The following is an 18431-nucleotide window of genomic DNA, read 5'->3' as shown; positions in this document are numbered from 1 at the left end:
TGTTTCGGCGTCTGGCTCGTTTGGTTCTGGAGGCGCAGGCAGCAGCAGTTGCCACAACCTCCGAGGGTGCCCCCACAGGTGCAGCTGGCCCGGCTTCGCCAGGGACCTGCGCAACACTGACAGGGGCAGCGTGGGTCCTTTCGTTCCCTTCGGCAGCTTCAAGCGGCCTACTCCCGTCATCAGTCGGGCGTCGCGTTCGCCGCGCCTCCGCACGGACTACAGCCCGCTTCCCCTTGCGAGCCGACACCTGGTCACGTTTTTTGACCTCTCTTCTCTTAACAGTCACCAGGTTCCAGCAAGACTCGTCCTGCCAGGGTTGGGTGGCTGTCGGCATTGCTGCCTTCAGAGAAGTGAGGTCAATAGTGCTTGTACTTGCCTCACTCAGGTGCTGCACCTGAGGTGCAGCCAGTAGCTGGGTTGGCGCAGCACTCAGGTTGTGAGCTTGAGGTGCAGCCGGTTCGATTGTTGGCGCAACACTCAGGTTATGAGCCTGAGGTGCAGCCGGTTGGTTGGTGGTAGGCGCTCCTTAATCTAATCGCTCCTTAATTTAATCCTCCTATTAACCCCCTTATTGCTTAGGGGTATGAAAAAGAGATGTTAGGCGATTCTCAGATCTACCCGATATGCACACAAAATTTCATAGAAATCTGTCCAATCTATTCGGAGGAGTATGTTAACTAACATTGCGACACGAGAATTTTATATATAACATAAATATCTTATAACATACACACACGGTCGTTGCTACGGTAAGCAACTTGATGCTTGTGTTACAGGTAGCAGTCGACTGTAATAGCTATTTTTTTTTTGACAAATATACATAGAAATAGTACATATAAAAATAAATACAAACATTATGTTCTATATATATTATCAAGAAATATATTGATTTACATAAATTTTATTTATATGCAAAATACAATAAAAAATAACATTCATATAAGTAACAAACAACAAGGTTCCACAACCACCTTGGAACTTAAGAAGCCGACCGATGGCGGGATAACCATCCAACTGCTGGCTTTGAAATACACAGGCCGAAGACGGGCAGCAGCGTCTTCGGTGCGACAAAGCCAGCCCTGCGGTCACCAACCCGCCTGCCCAGCGTGGTGACTATGGGCAAAACACATGAGTTCACGTTATTTTTGGCGTGAACTTGTGGAGGCCTATGCCCAGCAGTGGAATGTATAGGCTGTAATGATGAAGTAACAAACTTTTACCGCTAGCTTCGCTGGCATTACATTTTTTCTAATAAAAGTATCCTATGTTACTTCTAATACCTCCAAGAATATTTGTACATAGTTTCAAAACTGCTGAAACGACCGGAATAATACTTATACCATAAGATGTAGCGTGTTTCGGAGAAGGTTTTAGTATATGATAGGTTGGTGACTACTTATCGTGTAAAATAAATATGGATGGACAGAGGTCGCTAGTATATTTATAAACGAATGTAATCAAGGGATTTAGATGTAAATTATAACAATCACCTAATAATTACAGATTTGAAATCACAAATTAATACAAAAGTCTCGGACTATGACGACTTGTCTACACAAGCCGCGGCCTGCGGAAGAACATTAGCTGTCACTGAACAGGAGCTAAGGTATGAAATAGCTATAATATGTATTATAAATCTGTATATATCTATGTATGTGTGTCAATAATGTGTGTGCATGTCATCCTTAAACCAAATGCTATGAGAATTTTTTAAGTATATTAAAGTTGTTTTTTTTTTTTAATAAACTGTTCCGTCAATATCTTTTTTGGCATTATAAAAGTATTTTTTTAACTAACAATTTTTTATCTGTGATTATTTTTAACTAATTCTCATGGCTCAATTATACACATTTCCAAATAAAATTGGTAGCCTAAAAGTCCTAAAGATTTTAATTTTATTATTCTTTCTAAAATCGTAATTAATATTCTGAGTGATTTTACTAATTTATAATATACAATTCATATTGTCTTTTGGACATATTTGGCTACCAATGTTGCATGTCAAAATTCCTCATTTCCATTTTAATTAAAACTGGCAACATTCATACCGCATATTCTATATCTCTTTATGATGATGTGCTGTCTCTTTTCAACACTATATATGTTTATATGTATTATTATTATTAAATCTTTCTTAAAAGGGATAGTATTCAATCCATTCATTCACTCTTTCATTCTCACATTCACTAAACACATTTCAATCACATTTGATTTATCAAAATTATTTTCAATAAAAAAAAAAACAGTCCAAAAGGCAGTATTTACATTTCAATATGTAAACAGTAATATTTAGAATTTAAAAAAAAAACAATTTTTTTCACTAAATAAATTAACAATTAATATTTTTTACCGGTTTTTTATGTAGTGCTGTGTGGCTACGGCACTAAAGAATTTAGCCACCCCCTCTCTTCCTGTGGGCGTCGTAAGAGGCGACTAAGGGATAACAAGGTTCCACAACCATCTTGGAACTTAAGAAGCCGACCGATGGCGGGATAACCATCCAACTGCTGGCTTTGAAATACACAGGCCGAAGACGGGCAGCAGCGTCTTCGGTGCGACAAACCTAGCCCTGCGGTCACCAACCCGCCTGCCCAGCGTGGTGACTATGGGCAAAACACATGAGTTCACGTTATTTTTGACGTAAACTTGTGGAGGCCTATGTCCAGCAGTGGACTGTAAAGGCTGTTATGATGATGATGACCGGTTTTTTATAAGTTTTTGTTATTTAGTAGTAAAAGTAGTTTTTTTTATAATTTAAAAACTATAAATAGTTCGAAAAATTTATCGATACTTTCCGCTGCACTGGCACAGCAATATTTATATAGAAATGTGCACTTAGTTATAAAATAAGCATTAATTATAAGCACAGCTTAAAAATTATAACCGATTTTAAGATGGCTTGCATTATTACATAATAATTTTAAAACATTATTACATCACTTGGGACGTAGCTACGGATCGATGGTAAAAATGGGTGGATACAAGGGAAATTAAATGAAACCACACACACTTTATACTATTTATAAGATATGTGTACAGTACATCAGTCAGTCATAGAGATAAGTGAGAGATTAACTGAGTAGACGCAGCAGGAAATATCCTGCTCAAAATATGGAGCAGCCCAACTGGGGAAGTACCTCGACCTTACAGAAGATCACAGCTAAATAATACTGTTTTCAAGTAGTATTGTGTTCCTGTTTTTGGGTAAGGTGACCAGAGCTCCTGGGGGGATTGGGGATAAAGTCGGCAATGCGCTTCCGATGCTTCTGGTGTTGTAGCCGTCTATGAGCTACGGTAATCGCTTACCATCAGGTGAGCCGTACGCTTGTATGCCAACCTAATTGTATAAATAAAAAGGTTTACAACTGAATTTAGATTACTTCTTCTGTTAGACTGATGTGTACATAACTTATAAATGGTATGTAGTGTGTGTGCTTTAATGTCGCCCGCTTGTACACATTCCATATAATATTATATATGGAATATAATATGGTATATTCTCTAATTGTGTTCACTTCTGCCTGTATTATCCCACTGCTGGGCATAGGTCTCTTTCCCCATGTAGGAGAAGGGTCAGAGCTTAATCCACCACGCTGCTTCAATGCGGGTTGTTCTAATTGTGTCACTAAGGCTATTCTGAAGCTGCCACCGATCGTTGAAGCCACTGTAATTTACCTTATAAATTGAAATCTATTTTTTGAAATCGGTTATAAGTCAAAATATAGACAAAAATAAATATTTAAAAAATTATTTCCTACTTAAGTAAGCAAACAAAAAAATATTAATTTTAAATTTAATTTGTCAACTAATATGAAAAAAAACTTCAGTAGATGAACAAAAAGCATTTTATTATTGAAGGGTGTGAACTAATAGTGGGAATTAAGTAACTACTATAGCCTATAGACTATGGTAAGCGCTTACCATCAGGTGGGCTGTACGCTTGTTTATCGAGTCAGTTGTGCAAAAAAAAGGCTACAGGAGTGTTTTTGGCGGTTTTTTTGACAGTTGCGGTTGGGTGAGCGCGTTAATCGCGCCATGCGCATGCGCAATCATCGGATCTCTCCGTCTCGCTCTAGCGATCCTTCTTCTCTCTCTAGCTATCATGTTCACTGTGAGATATAGAAGAAAACGCCAATAATAACAGATTAATTAACCATGTTTTTATGTAAAATATATATATGTATGTAATATATATGTTGAAATTGTATTTGAAATGTAACTGCCGTTTCGGACTGATAACTTTTTAATGGTATATATGTATAAATTGTCATTTTAGGTATGTTTCTAGTACGTTCTTTGTATATAAAAAAAAATTAAAATATTTTATAACTATCGATGGTTAGTGTTTTCTGTTCGAATCATTTTCATTATTATACATATACAAAGAGTATTTAAAGCGTATTTGTATAAAAAATATGCTTTTTATGTAAAACCTATTCGTTGCATAACTTTATAATCTGTTTCATGTCAGCTGAATCTGAAAAAGCGTGGTAAATAAAAAAAAATCTCGATACCAATGCTATAGTTTGCAATAACTCAGTTTGAAACTCGGAAAAAAAGTTTGGTAAAAATACTGTTAATTTACTTTTTAAGAAAATTGTAAATCTTGTAAAAAATTTGAAATCAAATTACTTCAACTAAGTAATATATATGAAATATTTGCCAACTATCAAACTTAAATGTACGCCCTAATATATAGTTCAATAACCTCTCTGACATTTAATGTTGCCATATAAAAATTTCGCAAAAAAATCAGATTCAGCTTTCATATCATACAATCAAACATACGGCTTTCATTATTGTATAATACTTCATAAAATTGCTCAATTAACGCTTCATGTTATTGTTTAATAAAATTTATATTTTTTTCTATCAAAGTTTATTTTATTGAACACAAAGATATTAGGAAAAACCCAATTATGAAGATTAAAAAAAAGTTTTTAGGCTGTAGATAGACAGACAAATAGGAATTTTGTTGCAGTCACTTCAATTATTAAATAATGAAAAAAAAAACACACACACAGACACACACACACACAGACACACACACACACACACACACACACACACACACACACATACAAAACATTTACAAGTTGAGTGTGCAGACAACCTTTTGTATAAGTAATTTACTATACTTGGTAGTGCAAAATTGAAGTACACAAACCTACATAATACACTCCCTCGATTTGAATGTTCAACCGTCACAATTTAAGATCCCCAGGAGGTAATTTTTTAAACCAATCAAGTCTACTTTTCCCAATTCACCTAAGACAAAAGTGAAAGTAAACGCGTTTTTTTTAAATAAATAATATAATAATAAATAAATATCTACACAATACACGGTCGTCTGTTCCTAAAGTAAGCAATATAATACTTGTGTTATAGGTAACAGCCGACTGGTATAACTACATTTTTTTTTTCGATAAACTTACTTATAAATAATACATATATGAATATATAAATAAATATTTATATTACACCCAGACTCGGGGTGGGAATCGAACCCACAATCTCCCGGAGCAAAAGGCAAGGTTACTACAAACTACGCCATCGGGCTAGTCAAAATGTTTGTAAAGATTGTTTTTTAAATGAGTACAACCTTAAAATTATTTTTTAGAAATTGACATTACTTTAAATGGAACGATAACGGTTTTAGTTCTCAGTACTCTGATAAATTTTGTTAAAAAATAATAATAGTGAGATGATCAATTTTGAAAATTACTGTCACTTTATAAATACAATTTTTTATACATGACATAGCTATGTTGTAGAAGTTATTTAAAAAAAACGTTGAACAGAGGCATCAAAATATTTCTTATAATCTAGGAAGGCTTACTAATCATACAGATAAAAAAGAAAAAAAATCTTGATTAAGGGTCTGTTTCACTCGTTGTGGACACGCTATTTGACAGATGACATTATCCGACACTAAAAAGTTTCTGATTCACTATTCTTTTTTACCATCGAATTCTACTACATTCATGACACATTTCTATTCGCATATATTAATCTTCAAGTTGCAGTTTAATAATTGAGGAGAAACAGGTCCTACTGGCCTATTCTACCTGCCGCTGTCAAAGTCTATTTGTATCCATTTTTGAATATCATATCAAAAATTGATCGCTCCAGCGGGGATCGAACCCGCGTCTCCGACTGACCGTGTCGGCGCTCTAGCCAATTAAGCTATGGAACGATGTACCCGCTAGATCGAAATTTTTGATATGATGACTTTTATATTCGGTTTAAACGAACCGTGGCGCCGTCTATTTGTATCGTTATTCCATCATACAGCATTATCCACAGCTGGTGAAACAAACCCTAAAACTAATATTGTATTTATAATTACATGAATAACAGATTCTTTGCAAAGATACAATTTGAAACGTTACGAGAAATACAAACAGATAAAAACACAAAACAAAATTAATAGTCTATTACTAAATTACATTCCCAACTTACCCGGTTTTTCCCCCTAATTAACACGATAGAGAAGCGCTAGAGCGAGAGAAAGATCTTCGCGAGAAAAGGACAGAAGATGCGGCAAAAGCGAAGCAGGCGTCAAAAGCTGCGCAGGAGCAGATCGAGCATTTGACAAGAAAGTGCGCGTGTCTGAGGAAACTGTAAGCCTTAGTATTTAAGAAACATTATCGTTTTTACCTATATCACTAATATTTGAATAAATATTTATAAAAACTTAAATGTCCCTAAAATCTAATGAATTATTTCGATGTTGATGAATGTTGAATGAATTGTTAGTATTGTTAGTTTAGTTAGTAAATTTTGTCAAGCTCGAGAGGTATTGACCATATTATTATGCACATAACTGCATAATCTAGATCTACTGCGAACTCACAAGAGTTAAAAGTCCAGTGTCATAAAAGCCAAAGAGACATTTAAAAAGAACGGATTTTAATGAGACTTGTATGGAACTTATTTAACAAGCACCTTATCATTGAGAATGGGATGACAGTCAAAATAACAAACAACGTTTCATATAAGATTATTTATTTTTTTAATTAAATTTTTATTGTACAAATTGTATTTGTATTGTACAAGTGTGTACAAAAGGCGGGCTTAACGCTAATGCATTTTCTACCAGCCAACCTTGGTATGTACAAGAAAGTATAGTGTGATTACAATAAATATTTTTATCAAGATTGTTACTTTTAAACTCGTATTATTTCAACGATGACTATCATCCGTGTGTCATTGCGTCTGTGACAACGCTAAATTATTGGAATTTTCTAAATGATAATCGCAGTAAGTGTTTATAGACACTGAGAGTTAAAAAAAAATGTATATGATTATTTATACTAATATTATAAAGCTGAAAAGTTGTAATTTATTTATAAGTGCTAATCTCATAAACTATTGGTTCGAATTGAAAAAATCTTTTTGTGATAGATAGTCCATTTCCCAAGGCTTATTGAAATTAACGCGGTTGGAACCGCGAGGCACAGTTAATAATATTTTTTTCTATACAACTACGCCACCTGATAGTAAGCGAATACCGAAACCTATAAACGCCTGCAACACCAGAAGCTTCGCAAGCGCGTTGCCGAACTCCCCCCCCCCCCCCCAATAACTCTCTACCTTACTCACACAGGTATATCAATAAACTGCTTGAGAGCAGTATTATTTAGCTCTGACCTTCAGTAAGGTCAAGGTGCTACCCCAGTCGAGCACCATATTTAGAGCACGGTATTTCCTGCTGTGCCCGACATCAGTCATATAATGGTGATCGCCCATCAGTTTCGACGACATGCGCGCCCGCCTGTCTGCTCGCGAGCGCGCGGCCGAGCAGGAGGCGCGCGCTCGCGAGCGGGAGCTCCAACAGCTACGGGCGGAGGTGGCGCGTCTCACCGGGCTACTGCTGGGGCACAGGTGAGGCTGGCGTTGTTTACTGGCTGCTGATTAATGTTTTGTTTTATATCACTAGGTCGGCAAACGAGCGTACGGCTCTGATGGTAAGCGATTACCGTAGCTTATAGACGCCTGCAACACCAGAAGCATCGCAAGCGCGTTGCCGACCCGATCCCCCCCAGGAGCTCTGGTCACCTTACTCACCAACAGGAACACACTACTGCTTGAAAATAGTATTATTTAGGTGTGGTCGTCTGTAAGGTCGAGGTACTACCCCAGACGGGCTGCTCCATATTTTGAGCAGGAAATTCCTGCTGTGCCCTACCTCAGTTCATTCATGTGGGACTGTTTGATGGTGTTCGCGATATCAGATGGATTATTATTTATTTGAAGAGATTTAATAAACTTTTTAAACATACTCACATAGTATAATGATTAATTCAGCCTCTAACGTTCCTACTACGTCCTACTGGGCATAGACCTCTTTCTCCGTGTTTGACGGAGGTCCTGTGTAACGGAGCTTAATACTCCACGCTGAGGCTGTCCGCTGTTGGCGGATATATTACGTGTAACGATCGGTATCATCGCTATCAGGTGTGTATAGTAACAGCCGAGAATGACAACTTAACGTGCTCTCCGAGACCTTGTGAAAAGGCCCACTAGGACAGACGCCTAGACCGGAAAGAAATATTTCCACAAATACAAATATCCATCCCGGGTGGGAATCGAGTCCAGAACTGCCAGTGTTTGAAATCGGTAACTCAGCCCCATTGTGAAATCACGATTTCATTTACATTCACTTAGTAACCTAACTTTATCCGAAGGTCAACTTCCACGCTCAAAAATCTTAAAAAAAGAAATATATATCAGAAAATCGTCAGCTAAGCGATTTGTTTTCTACTCGACTTATAATTGTGTTTGCTCGCAAACGAAAAAAGAAACCGACTTCAAAGTAATACAACGTAAGTTGACGAAAAAAATTAACAAACGCACTAGTCACTACGATTTTCAACGGTTTCCCTCGATTTCTCTGGGATTCCATCATCAGATCCTGGTTTCCTTATCATGTTACCACACTGGGGATATCTCCTTTCCAACCATTTTTTTTTATTATTTAAAAAAAGAATTATACTTTATTAACATGACTTTTTACTGAGAGTACCAATTTCGATCATTCGTTTTTTAATCGAAAGTTAGTGCTTGTCATGTGGTACCATTTAAATTTGATCGAGAACTGATGAATGGTTTTAGATTAACCTCTAATAAAATATTATAAAGCTGAAATGTTTGTCTGTTTCCGAAGTAAAACTTCTTTATGCACGCTTGACTTGGAGCAAGCTGGTGAATGCGTGACGAGAGCGTTCCAAAAAAGTGTGATCGGGCGAGTTGAACGGAATTTGAGAGATATATATAAATTAGTGAAGATAGAAAAAGAAAGAGAGTTACGTTTTTACGAAGTTTCACTACAGAAAAGAGAAAAGTAGCGAATAAAATAAAGTTTTGCTTTGAATTTTTACAGTTCACCGAAACTTGGAGCTAGGACGCGGGCGGATGGGTGCGAGAACTCAATAAAGGATGAATCTTTTTTATCCAAGAGCGCGCCTCAAGTGTCTGAGTCGCAGCCGAGCGCGCCGAGACGGAAAGGTGTGTGAGCGGAGAATGAACGATGACGACGTCTCAATCATTCAAGTATTTAAATATAGTAATAATTATAATAAAACGTTTATTTCAGACAAAAAGCCATTAAGACAACGCTTTTTATAAGTTTGAAGTTTTTTGAGTTTGGAATTTGACACAGCGGAAAATTTTTGGATATTTTTTTTAATGTTGCTTTGTTTTCTTACAGTGTTCGGTTTCGAAATTAGGATTTTTTTTGCTTTTCTTTGCTTTGAATATTTTTGAGTGTAAAAATCATATAAAAAGAATTATTGAAATATTAATTGCATGCATTGTTTTGTAATTACTAAATTTCTGTTAAAAAAATTGTGTGTAGAAGAAATTTATGAATAATTTTTCAGGCGGAACTCTTCGTACACCGGAACTAGCTAGGAAACGTCCAACATTACCAGAACTACAACCGCTTCCACCGGAAGCACGCCGTACAAACATGGATATGGAAAATGGCCGACGACGCGCCAAAAGCGTCGACCTTCCCGCGGTTCAAGTTCCCGTCAGAATAAAACAACTCGAAGAGAAAACTAAAGATTGAAATAATAAAAATAAAATCATAATTAATGTTATCGTTTAAAATAGTACGTTTTATTTGTGTCAACTGGCTTATATTTTATTACGAAAAATAAGATTAAAACAGATTATTAAAAAAATTAAAACCCCCTCGATTTTGATTTCGAATAGTTGTAATTAAAAAAGCAAGATAAATAAAATGCTATATAAACTTTTTACTTTCATACGTGTATACTTTTTAAATAAAATTGTTACTTTATACTCTTTATTTATTCACTTGATGTGTTATACCGAAGATAAAAGGGTATCAAAGGCAACTGCAGTAGAAGCAATATTATTATAGGCAAAACAATTATAAATTATTTATATATTTTATTTAGACTATTAATAAAATTATTAATTGAGAAAAGTAAGACCGAAACAACCTTTTTGATCGATACTGCGCAGCTGCGATGCATTTTTTTTTTTTTAATTGGCACTAATTGCAAAATATTTTGCCAGTTTTATATTAAAAATGTGTAGATCGATATTTTTTTTTTAATTTAGAAAAATTTATATATAAAAATAATTAAACAGCTTAAATGTCCTTTAATATTAATTTCTACAAGTAGACCTTTTTATACAATATGTAATATTGACCGTCTGTGACTGTATTATGTGCGCTTTATAATAAAATATACAAAGTTGTTAATAGTACAAGTAATTTCGATGTAAATATTAATTTTTTTTTCATAATAAACTTTTGTAACAAGCTTCTTGTTTTATTTTACACTACAAACAAATTATTGATATGTAATGTCCTAAAGTTTTGCCGTAAAAACCTAACCTTAGAAGTCTTGGGAGGCAATTTTCATTAAAATAAAAAGAAATTATATCAACATGCACATTTTTTTTTATAAAACATGTATCATCGGAAAACAGTTATCTATATAAAAATAAAAATGAACGTTAATAACTCGAGAATGGCTCGACCAATTTCAGCTCGCGCTTCACTTCAGCCTAATACAGCCCACTGTTGTTGTTGGACATAGGCCTCCACAAGTTCGCCCCAAAAATAGCGTGAACTCGTGTGTTCCTTCCATAGTCACCACGCTGGACAGGTGGGTTGGTGACCGCAGTGCTGGCTTTGTCACACCGAAGACGCTACTGCCCGTCTTCGGCCCGTGTATTTCAAAGCCAGCAGTTGGATGGTTATCCCTCCATCGGTCGGCTATATAAGTTTTAAGGTTGTAGTGGAACTGTGTTATCCCTTAGTCTCTTACGACACCCACGGCAAGTGAAGGGTGGCTATATTCTTACTGCCGTAACCACGCAGCAATTTCGGCTAATTTCGGCTAATTTATTTTTTGTATGTTCCTTAAGGCCCACGGAAGGTTTTATACAAGACAAATTAAACAAATTTAAACAAAAATAATTTTTACTATTAACTTTTGACAGAACAAAGTCTGTCCGGAAAGCTAGTTAAAAATAAATTAAAGAAAAAGCTACTTAATAAAATAAAAAACAAAGCTAGTTAGGTATCATAAGGATTTTACTGGACGTCAACATTCAAAATTGGTTAAATAGTTCGAAGGATTATTATTATGCGGTTCAATCTTTGGCTTTACTGAAGTTAAAAAAAAAATATCAAGCGAAATTTATTTCAGTCAGGCAGTCAGTTACTCAGTTTGTTCAGCCTATTGCAGTCCACTGCTAAATATAGGTCTCCCCAAGTTTGCGCCAGATATCCCTATTTTTCACAATGTATACAGTAGGCTACCCGCCTGCCCAGAGTAGTCACTATGGGCAAAACACATGAGTTTACGTTATTTTTGGCGTAAACTTGTGGAGGCCTATGTCCAGCAGTGGACTGTGTAGGCTGTAATGATGATATAGTAGGCTATGATGCTAGGATATGATGGTGGAGTGAAGACTTGACAAAGCCTGCTAAATGCCGCCCAGTCCAACCTAATTCACCTATCGGCTTCCTTCTCGAAGTTGTTGCGTCTTATGTTTGTCATGATAATTTCGTGGTTATAATAAATAAGAATACATATATGACACATTACTTAATTTTATTTATTTCTATATTCAATAAAGCCGAAGATATAAAATTAAGGTGATGTCTACCGAGACATTAGGATTCAGGGCTGTAATTAGTGTCGATTTGAGTTAGGGCAGCATTGATTACAAGTAAAAAATAGCGAAAGTAAAAAATATATCACAATTGATCAGCTCCGAATCACGAGTTCCTAAATCAATCGCCATGTACTTATATTACACTAGCCGTGCCCGCGGCTTCGCCCGCGTTGAAATCAGTGTGTCACAAAGTTTTCCAGGCAAACTTCCAGTGAAACTCTCATCAAAATCGGCTTAGCCGTTATGTAAACCTTCCTCTTAAACCGCATGAAAATCCGTTCAGTAGATTTTGAGGGAATCGATCACATACACTTTTGTAGACTTCGTTTTATAATACACTAACTGTTGCCCGCGACTACATCCGCGTGGTTATAAAGATATGCATTACTATTAAGATGTTTAACGCAAATTATTGTTTTATTTCAGTTACTTGAAATGCTTATCACACTGAGTAACTTTTTAAAAGGCACAATTTAGTATAATTTAATAGTTGTTTTTATAAAACCTTTCTATACACCACATTCTTAGTTTTATTTTCAGGCAGCAGTATAAATAACCTATCAGGCGAACTTATATGTTTCATACAAACTATCAACCCCAATTAAGTCCCTTAACGGTGGAATATCGCAAAATCCGTTCTTAGCGGACGTCTACTAACTATAATCTACCTCCCCGCCAAATTTCATCTTTGTCCATCCTGGATGGATGAACCTTCCAGCGGTTTTTGAGTTCTCGTGATGAGTGAGTCAGTGACCTTTCTCTTTTATATACATAGATTACGATGCATTATTTAGACACCATCTCATCATCTATAGAGCACACATTTTACATTTCAAGTCTCTTACTTCAAAAATATAGAACTTTCATACAAACTTCCAACCCCCGTTTTACCCCTTTGGGGGTTGAATTTCATAATACCAGTTCTTAACAGATGTTTACACCCCATAAGGAAACTACCTGCCTAATTTCAAGTTTGTATTTGTTATAGTTTCGGAGATTTCGTTATGAGGGAGCCAACCTACCAACCCCCGGTTTAACCCAAAAAAGAGTTGATCTCTAAAAATACATTATTTGGACACCTTTTCACCATCTATAGAGTTTACATTTTAAATTTCAACTCTCTTACTTCAAAAACATAGGACTTTTATTCAAACTACCAACCCCCGTTTCACCCCCTTAGGGGTCGAGTTTCGTAAAATCGGTTCTTAGCAAATGTCTACGTCCTGAAACCTACCTGTCAAATTCCAAGTTTGTATCTGTTATAGTTTCGGAGATTTCGTAATGAGTGAGTCAACCTACCATCCTCCATTTTAACCCCAAAAGGGTGTTGATTTCTTAAGATACATTATTTGGACACCTTTTCACTATCTATAGAGCATACATTTTAAATTTCAAGTCTCTTACTTCAAAAACGTAGCACTTTTATACAAACTCCCAACCCCCGTTTCACCCCCCTTAGGGGTCAAGTTTCGTAAAAACCGTTCTTAGCAAATGTCTACGACCTATAAGGAGCCTACTTGGCAAATTTCAAGTTTTTAGGTGTTATAGTTTCTGAGATTTCGTGATGAGTGAGTCAACCTACCATCCCCCGTTTTAACCCCAAAAGGGAGTTGGTTTCTAAAGATACATTATTTGGACACCTTTTTATCATCTATAGAGCATACATTTTAAATTTCAAGTCTCTTACTTCTAAAACATAGGACTTTCATACAAACTTCCAACCCCCGTTTTACCCCCTGAGGGATCGAGTTTCGTAAAATTCATTCTTAGCGGTAGTTTACGCTGTATAAGGAACCTCCCTGCCAAATTTCAAGTTTGTAGGTGTTATAGTTTCGGAGATTTCGTGATCAGTGAGTCAACCTACGATCCCCCGTTTTAACCCCAAAAAGGGGTTGATTTCTAAATATTCATTATTTGGTCACCTTTTTATCATCTATAGAGCTTACATTTTAAATTTTAAGTCTCTTACTTCAAAAACATAGGACTTTCATACAAACTTCCAACCCCCGTTTCACCCCCTTAGGTGTCGAGTTTCGTAAAATCCGTTCTTAGCGGATGCCTACGTCTTATAAGGAGCCTACCTGCCAAATTTCAAGTTTGTAGGTGTTATAGTTTCGGAGATTTCGTGATGAATGAGTGACCTTTCGCTTTTATATAGATTATTATTATTATAGATTATAGATTACCTCTGGGTCAATGATGTACATTCAATAGCTATTCGTAGATAAATAATTTCTGTGACAGATTATGAGTATGGATCTAAGAACTATGAAATCCTTAACGATGAATAATAAGCAAACAAGATGGTTGAACTTCCAGATTTGGATGTAGATTAATAATTAAATAGTGAGTGAGGTAATAAATAATTGATGGGTGGAGTAATACGAGTAAATAGATACGACCAAAATACAATTCGATGTGTTATTAAAAATGCGAAGAACTTCGTTCAGATCAACTAATTATGTTCTTTTTTTTAAGTACTTAAAGTTGAAAATCACTTCATGTGATGGCGCTGTAAATGCCATCTATACGCGTTTATTAACAGAAGTTGTGCCCAGTACAATAATTTGTTTATAAATATTGACATTTTTCATCTCTCTCTCAATCAATTTAAATTGCATGTGATGAATGCGTTGATTTAATGTATCTTTGATGGATGATATTCGTGATGTTCTTCTTAATTTGATTTTATTTTTTGATTTTAATTTAATTATGATTTTAATTGTAGCTTTGATTCTTAATTATTTGATTTGTGATTTTTTAAACTGTTTTTTTTTTTAATTTATTTGTTTCATAATGCCCGTAATGATTTTTGAATTTCTTTATTGATTACTTTTTTTTTCTCTCAATGATTGTTAATCAATTTATAGTAATGTTTTTAGTATTATTATTAAGTTTTTGATATTGAACTATTAATGTGAAGCATCTCTTCTGAACTTTGTCATAATATGTTCTTTTTTAATATCGGAAACTATTTTTGATTAAGTGATACTATTGTGCTGTGTATTCCTGTATATTTATGTAATACCGTTTGTTTCCGAAATAAAGTAAAATAAAAGTAAAATAAATACACAGAACAAAGAATTATTATAATACTAGCTGTGCCTGCGGCTTCGCCCGCATTGAAATCAGTATGTCACAAAGTTTTCCCGGAAAACTTCCAGTGAAACTCTCATCAAAATCGGCTTAGCCGTTCCGTAAACGTTCCTCTTGAAGCCCTCTCTCCATTGGTGAAACCGCATGAAAATCTGTTTAGTAGATTTTGAGGGAATCGATCACATACACTTTTGGGGACTTTGTTTTATAATACACTAACTGTTGCCCTCGACTACGTCCGCGCGGTTATGAAGATATGCATTACTATTAAGATGTTTAACGCAAATTATGTTTTTATTTCAGTCACTTGAAATGCTTATGAAGCAACTTTTTAAAAGGCACAATTTAGTATGATTTAATAGTTATTTTTATAAAACCTCTCTATACACCACATTTTCATTTTAATTTTCAGGCTGCAGTATAAATAACCTATCAAGTGAACTTACGTTAGAGAAACAATCGTTTCTTAGATCTACGCCACCTACTTCTAATGTTTGGCACTGCACCTTATAATTATTCATGGCATAACATAATTTAACTGGAAATTGGAGGCACTTAAGTTGAATTTGGTATTCTGATGGTATTAGAGAAATCCGCCGTATGAACACAATTTCTCCTTGATACCCACCAAATAAATAAATAAATTAGGTGGATTAAGATTCCGTAGCAAAATTATCGGCGCACCTACTTTCAGGTACAAAGCATGAGGGAGAATTCCAAGTGGTTCCACAGAATGGAGGAACTCTACAGGATAATGTATACCATCACCGACTTCTAATACAGAGTCCACCGACTTCATCATATTTTACTTCAGCAGCAGGCAATTTCGCTAGTAAATATGAGTTAATGCTATTGGCTGTATCATTCTTGGGGGGTTAGAATTGCTCTTTCCCTTAACCATGCGCTATCACTGTTATTTGCATTTTGATAAATGTCAGGGTACATTTTATTAGTTAAAATATTTAAATCTTTTACAACGGTACCAAGATTTTTAGGGATATTAATTTTACCTTCCACTTCCGAAATCTTTTCTATCTTCAATGTTAAGTAATAATTTTGAAAATTCTTCTGCTTTGGAATTTGGTCGTAAATGTACACGCATAATAATGCTTAAGGTAATTGTTTTGACTTTAGGTCATAACAATGAAGATTTCAAGCACGCTTGGACTTCATCTGCACGTGTCCCGCGTGGTATGATAGGCAATGTTTGTCTGAAGTCACCGGCTAATAAAACTTTAATTCCACCCATAAGCCTATTGCAATTCCTTATATCCTAAAGAGTTCTATCTAGGGTCTCTACACCTTTTTTATGAACAATAGTAGACTCATCCCAAACTATTAATTTTGCTTTTAGAAGTACTTGTGCCAAGTCACTTTGTTTTGGTATGTTGTACATAGTAATCTTAGAGTAACTAAGGTTTAGAGTGTGCTGTTTTACTTCCATCAATCAGAGTAGCAGCGATGCCCTTCAACACATTAGTAGGAACTGACTCATTAAGTGCCTTGATTTTATATGACATTTCCATGAGCTGCCGGTTACACATCATTGAGACTTGTTCTCGCGAAGGAGAGCGCATTCCAAAATGAAAGAGAGCTTTTCCCGACATAGACATAACAATACCTTCAATATTAATGAGAGGATGATTAGGGCCACGAACCTCATGTAAAAGAAGCCGCAAGCAATAGCACTCAGGGTTACTAACAGGATGAAGAATATAGACCCGACCTAATACTTTGTCCTTTTTTACGTCCGTAAAATCAGACACTGGTTGCCTTTGAAATTTATAACTTTTCCAGACGTAATAAGTACGCACTTCGAGGTATATTTTTGTACTACTTATAAGTGAGGAATATAATTTTTCTTGTACACATAGGGTTGCAAACGCGGTTATTTTCATTTAAACCGACCCTGCTGTATGTTTCATACAAACTATCAACCCCAATTAAACCCCCTTAGCAGTGGAATATCGCAAAATCCGTTCTTAGCGGATGTCAACGAACTATAATTTACCTTTCTGCCAAATTTCATCTTATCCATCCTGGATGGATGGACCTTCCAGCGGTTTTTGAGTTCTCGTGATGAGTGAATCAGTGACCTTTCTCTTTTATCGGCCATTCTCCGATTAGCAAATTTTTCGTGTCCGGGCTTGTTTAAGCCGTAATATCATCATATTCAATCATGCACTTTTTATATATTTTAGATAGCATCCGTACCTAGCTGTAAAAAAAATATTGGCTTCTGTTTTAAGTAATTAAGACTAAATTAATTTAACTTATGTTCAAAAAACCTCTGTTCTCTAATTACCGTGACGTGTCCGCACACCAACTTAATCTTAAAACTTGCTTGTAATTTTTATAGCGTATAGATTTACTTTGATCCATTCAACGTTTTAAACGATATTAAGTAGCGTGTATCGCATAACAAAATATCAACTCAATAGAACCAGTCTACAAATAATTATTATGAAGTAATCGTATGTCCAATGGAAACTTCTAATTACCGTAACATCTGCTGTTCTCGAGTGCACATCCCTAAATAAAAGTATTTGGCACATCACTACCGTACGCATCGCGTCTCCTCAGTGTGTGCCGAGGTCCATCAGCAGTTGTATGACTCTCATGTTAGTGTACCACCAATGAAGCACGTGAGTATATAATTACCGTAGCCTTGGTTAAAAACTTTTCTAATTACCGTTGTTCTTATTTTAATACTAGATTTTTAAGATAGACCCAAGTTGATCATGTAAATAGAGACAGTACTTTGGCCTCCGTACGTTGTAATAAGCTAGAATTTGTATACTGCGTAGGTTTTAAACATTTTTGTGAAAATTTATCGTTTTCTAATTACCGTATACCAATTACCATATGTTTATAATTACCGTTGTATGAAAAAGTAATACTTGTTTACCGCGATTTTCGTAGATTATTATTATCATTGTCCGTAAATATGTCTATATTATATGCTGACCATTCATCAAATTATTTAATTTATAGGATAGGAAAACCCAAAAAGACCAAAGAGGAAGTTAAAGAAAATAGAAGGCTAGCCGCGCGACAACGCCGAGAACGAATTAAAAATGCCCCTTTTTGTATTAGCAATCAAAAAAAAAAAAAAGGAGAAAGAAGGGTACAATAAAAAAAAATAAAAAAATACTGCCTATCTGCAA

The 18431-nt window shown here is 35.5% G+C and overlaps 1 protein-coding gene across 1 annotated transcript in view; it reads left to right on the top strand.

The window, feature by feature from the left end:
- The window catches only part of LOC123666761 (plectin), a 57273-nt gene extending 46962 nt beyond the window's left edge, over nucleotides 1-10311 (top strand). Inside the window, exons 11-15 of the mRNA XM_045600815.1 lie at nucleotides 1504-1606; nucleotides 6492-6623; nucleotides 7756-7887; nucleotides 9386-9510; nucleotides 9885-10311. Of these exons, the coding sequence (XP_045456771.1) occupies nucleotides 1504-1606; nucleotides 6492-6623; nucleotides 7756-7887; nucleotides 9386-9510; nucleotides 9885-10075 (683 nt within the window). The 3' untranslated portion in view covers nucleotides 10076-10311. The remainder of the gene's footprint in view (nucleotides 1-1503; nucleotides 1607-6491; nucleotides 6624-7755; nucleotides 7888-9385; nucleotides 9511-9884) is intronic.
- The last annotated feature ends 8120 nt before the right edge of the window (nucleotides 10312-18431 follow it).

The sequence above is a fragment of the Melitaea cinxia genome, chromosome 27, assembly GCF_905220565.1.
Source record: "Melitaea cinxia chromosome 27, ilMelCinx1.1, whole genome shotgun sequence".
NCBI classification, from domain to species: Eukaryota; Metazoa; Arthropoda; class Insecta; order Lepidoptera; family Nymphalidae; genus Melitaea; species Melitaea cinxia.
The sequence above is the reverse complement of the archived record's forward strand: the minus strand, read 5'-3'. Positions and strand labels throughout refer to the sequence as shown.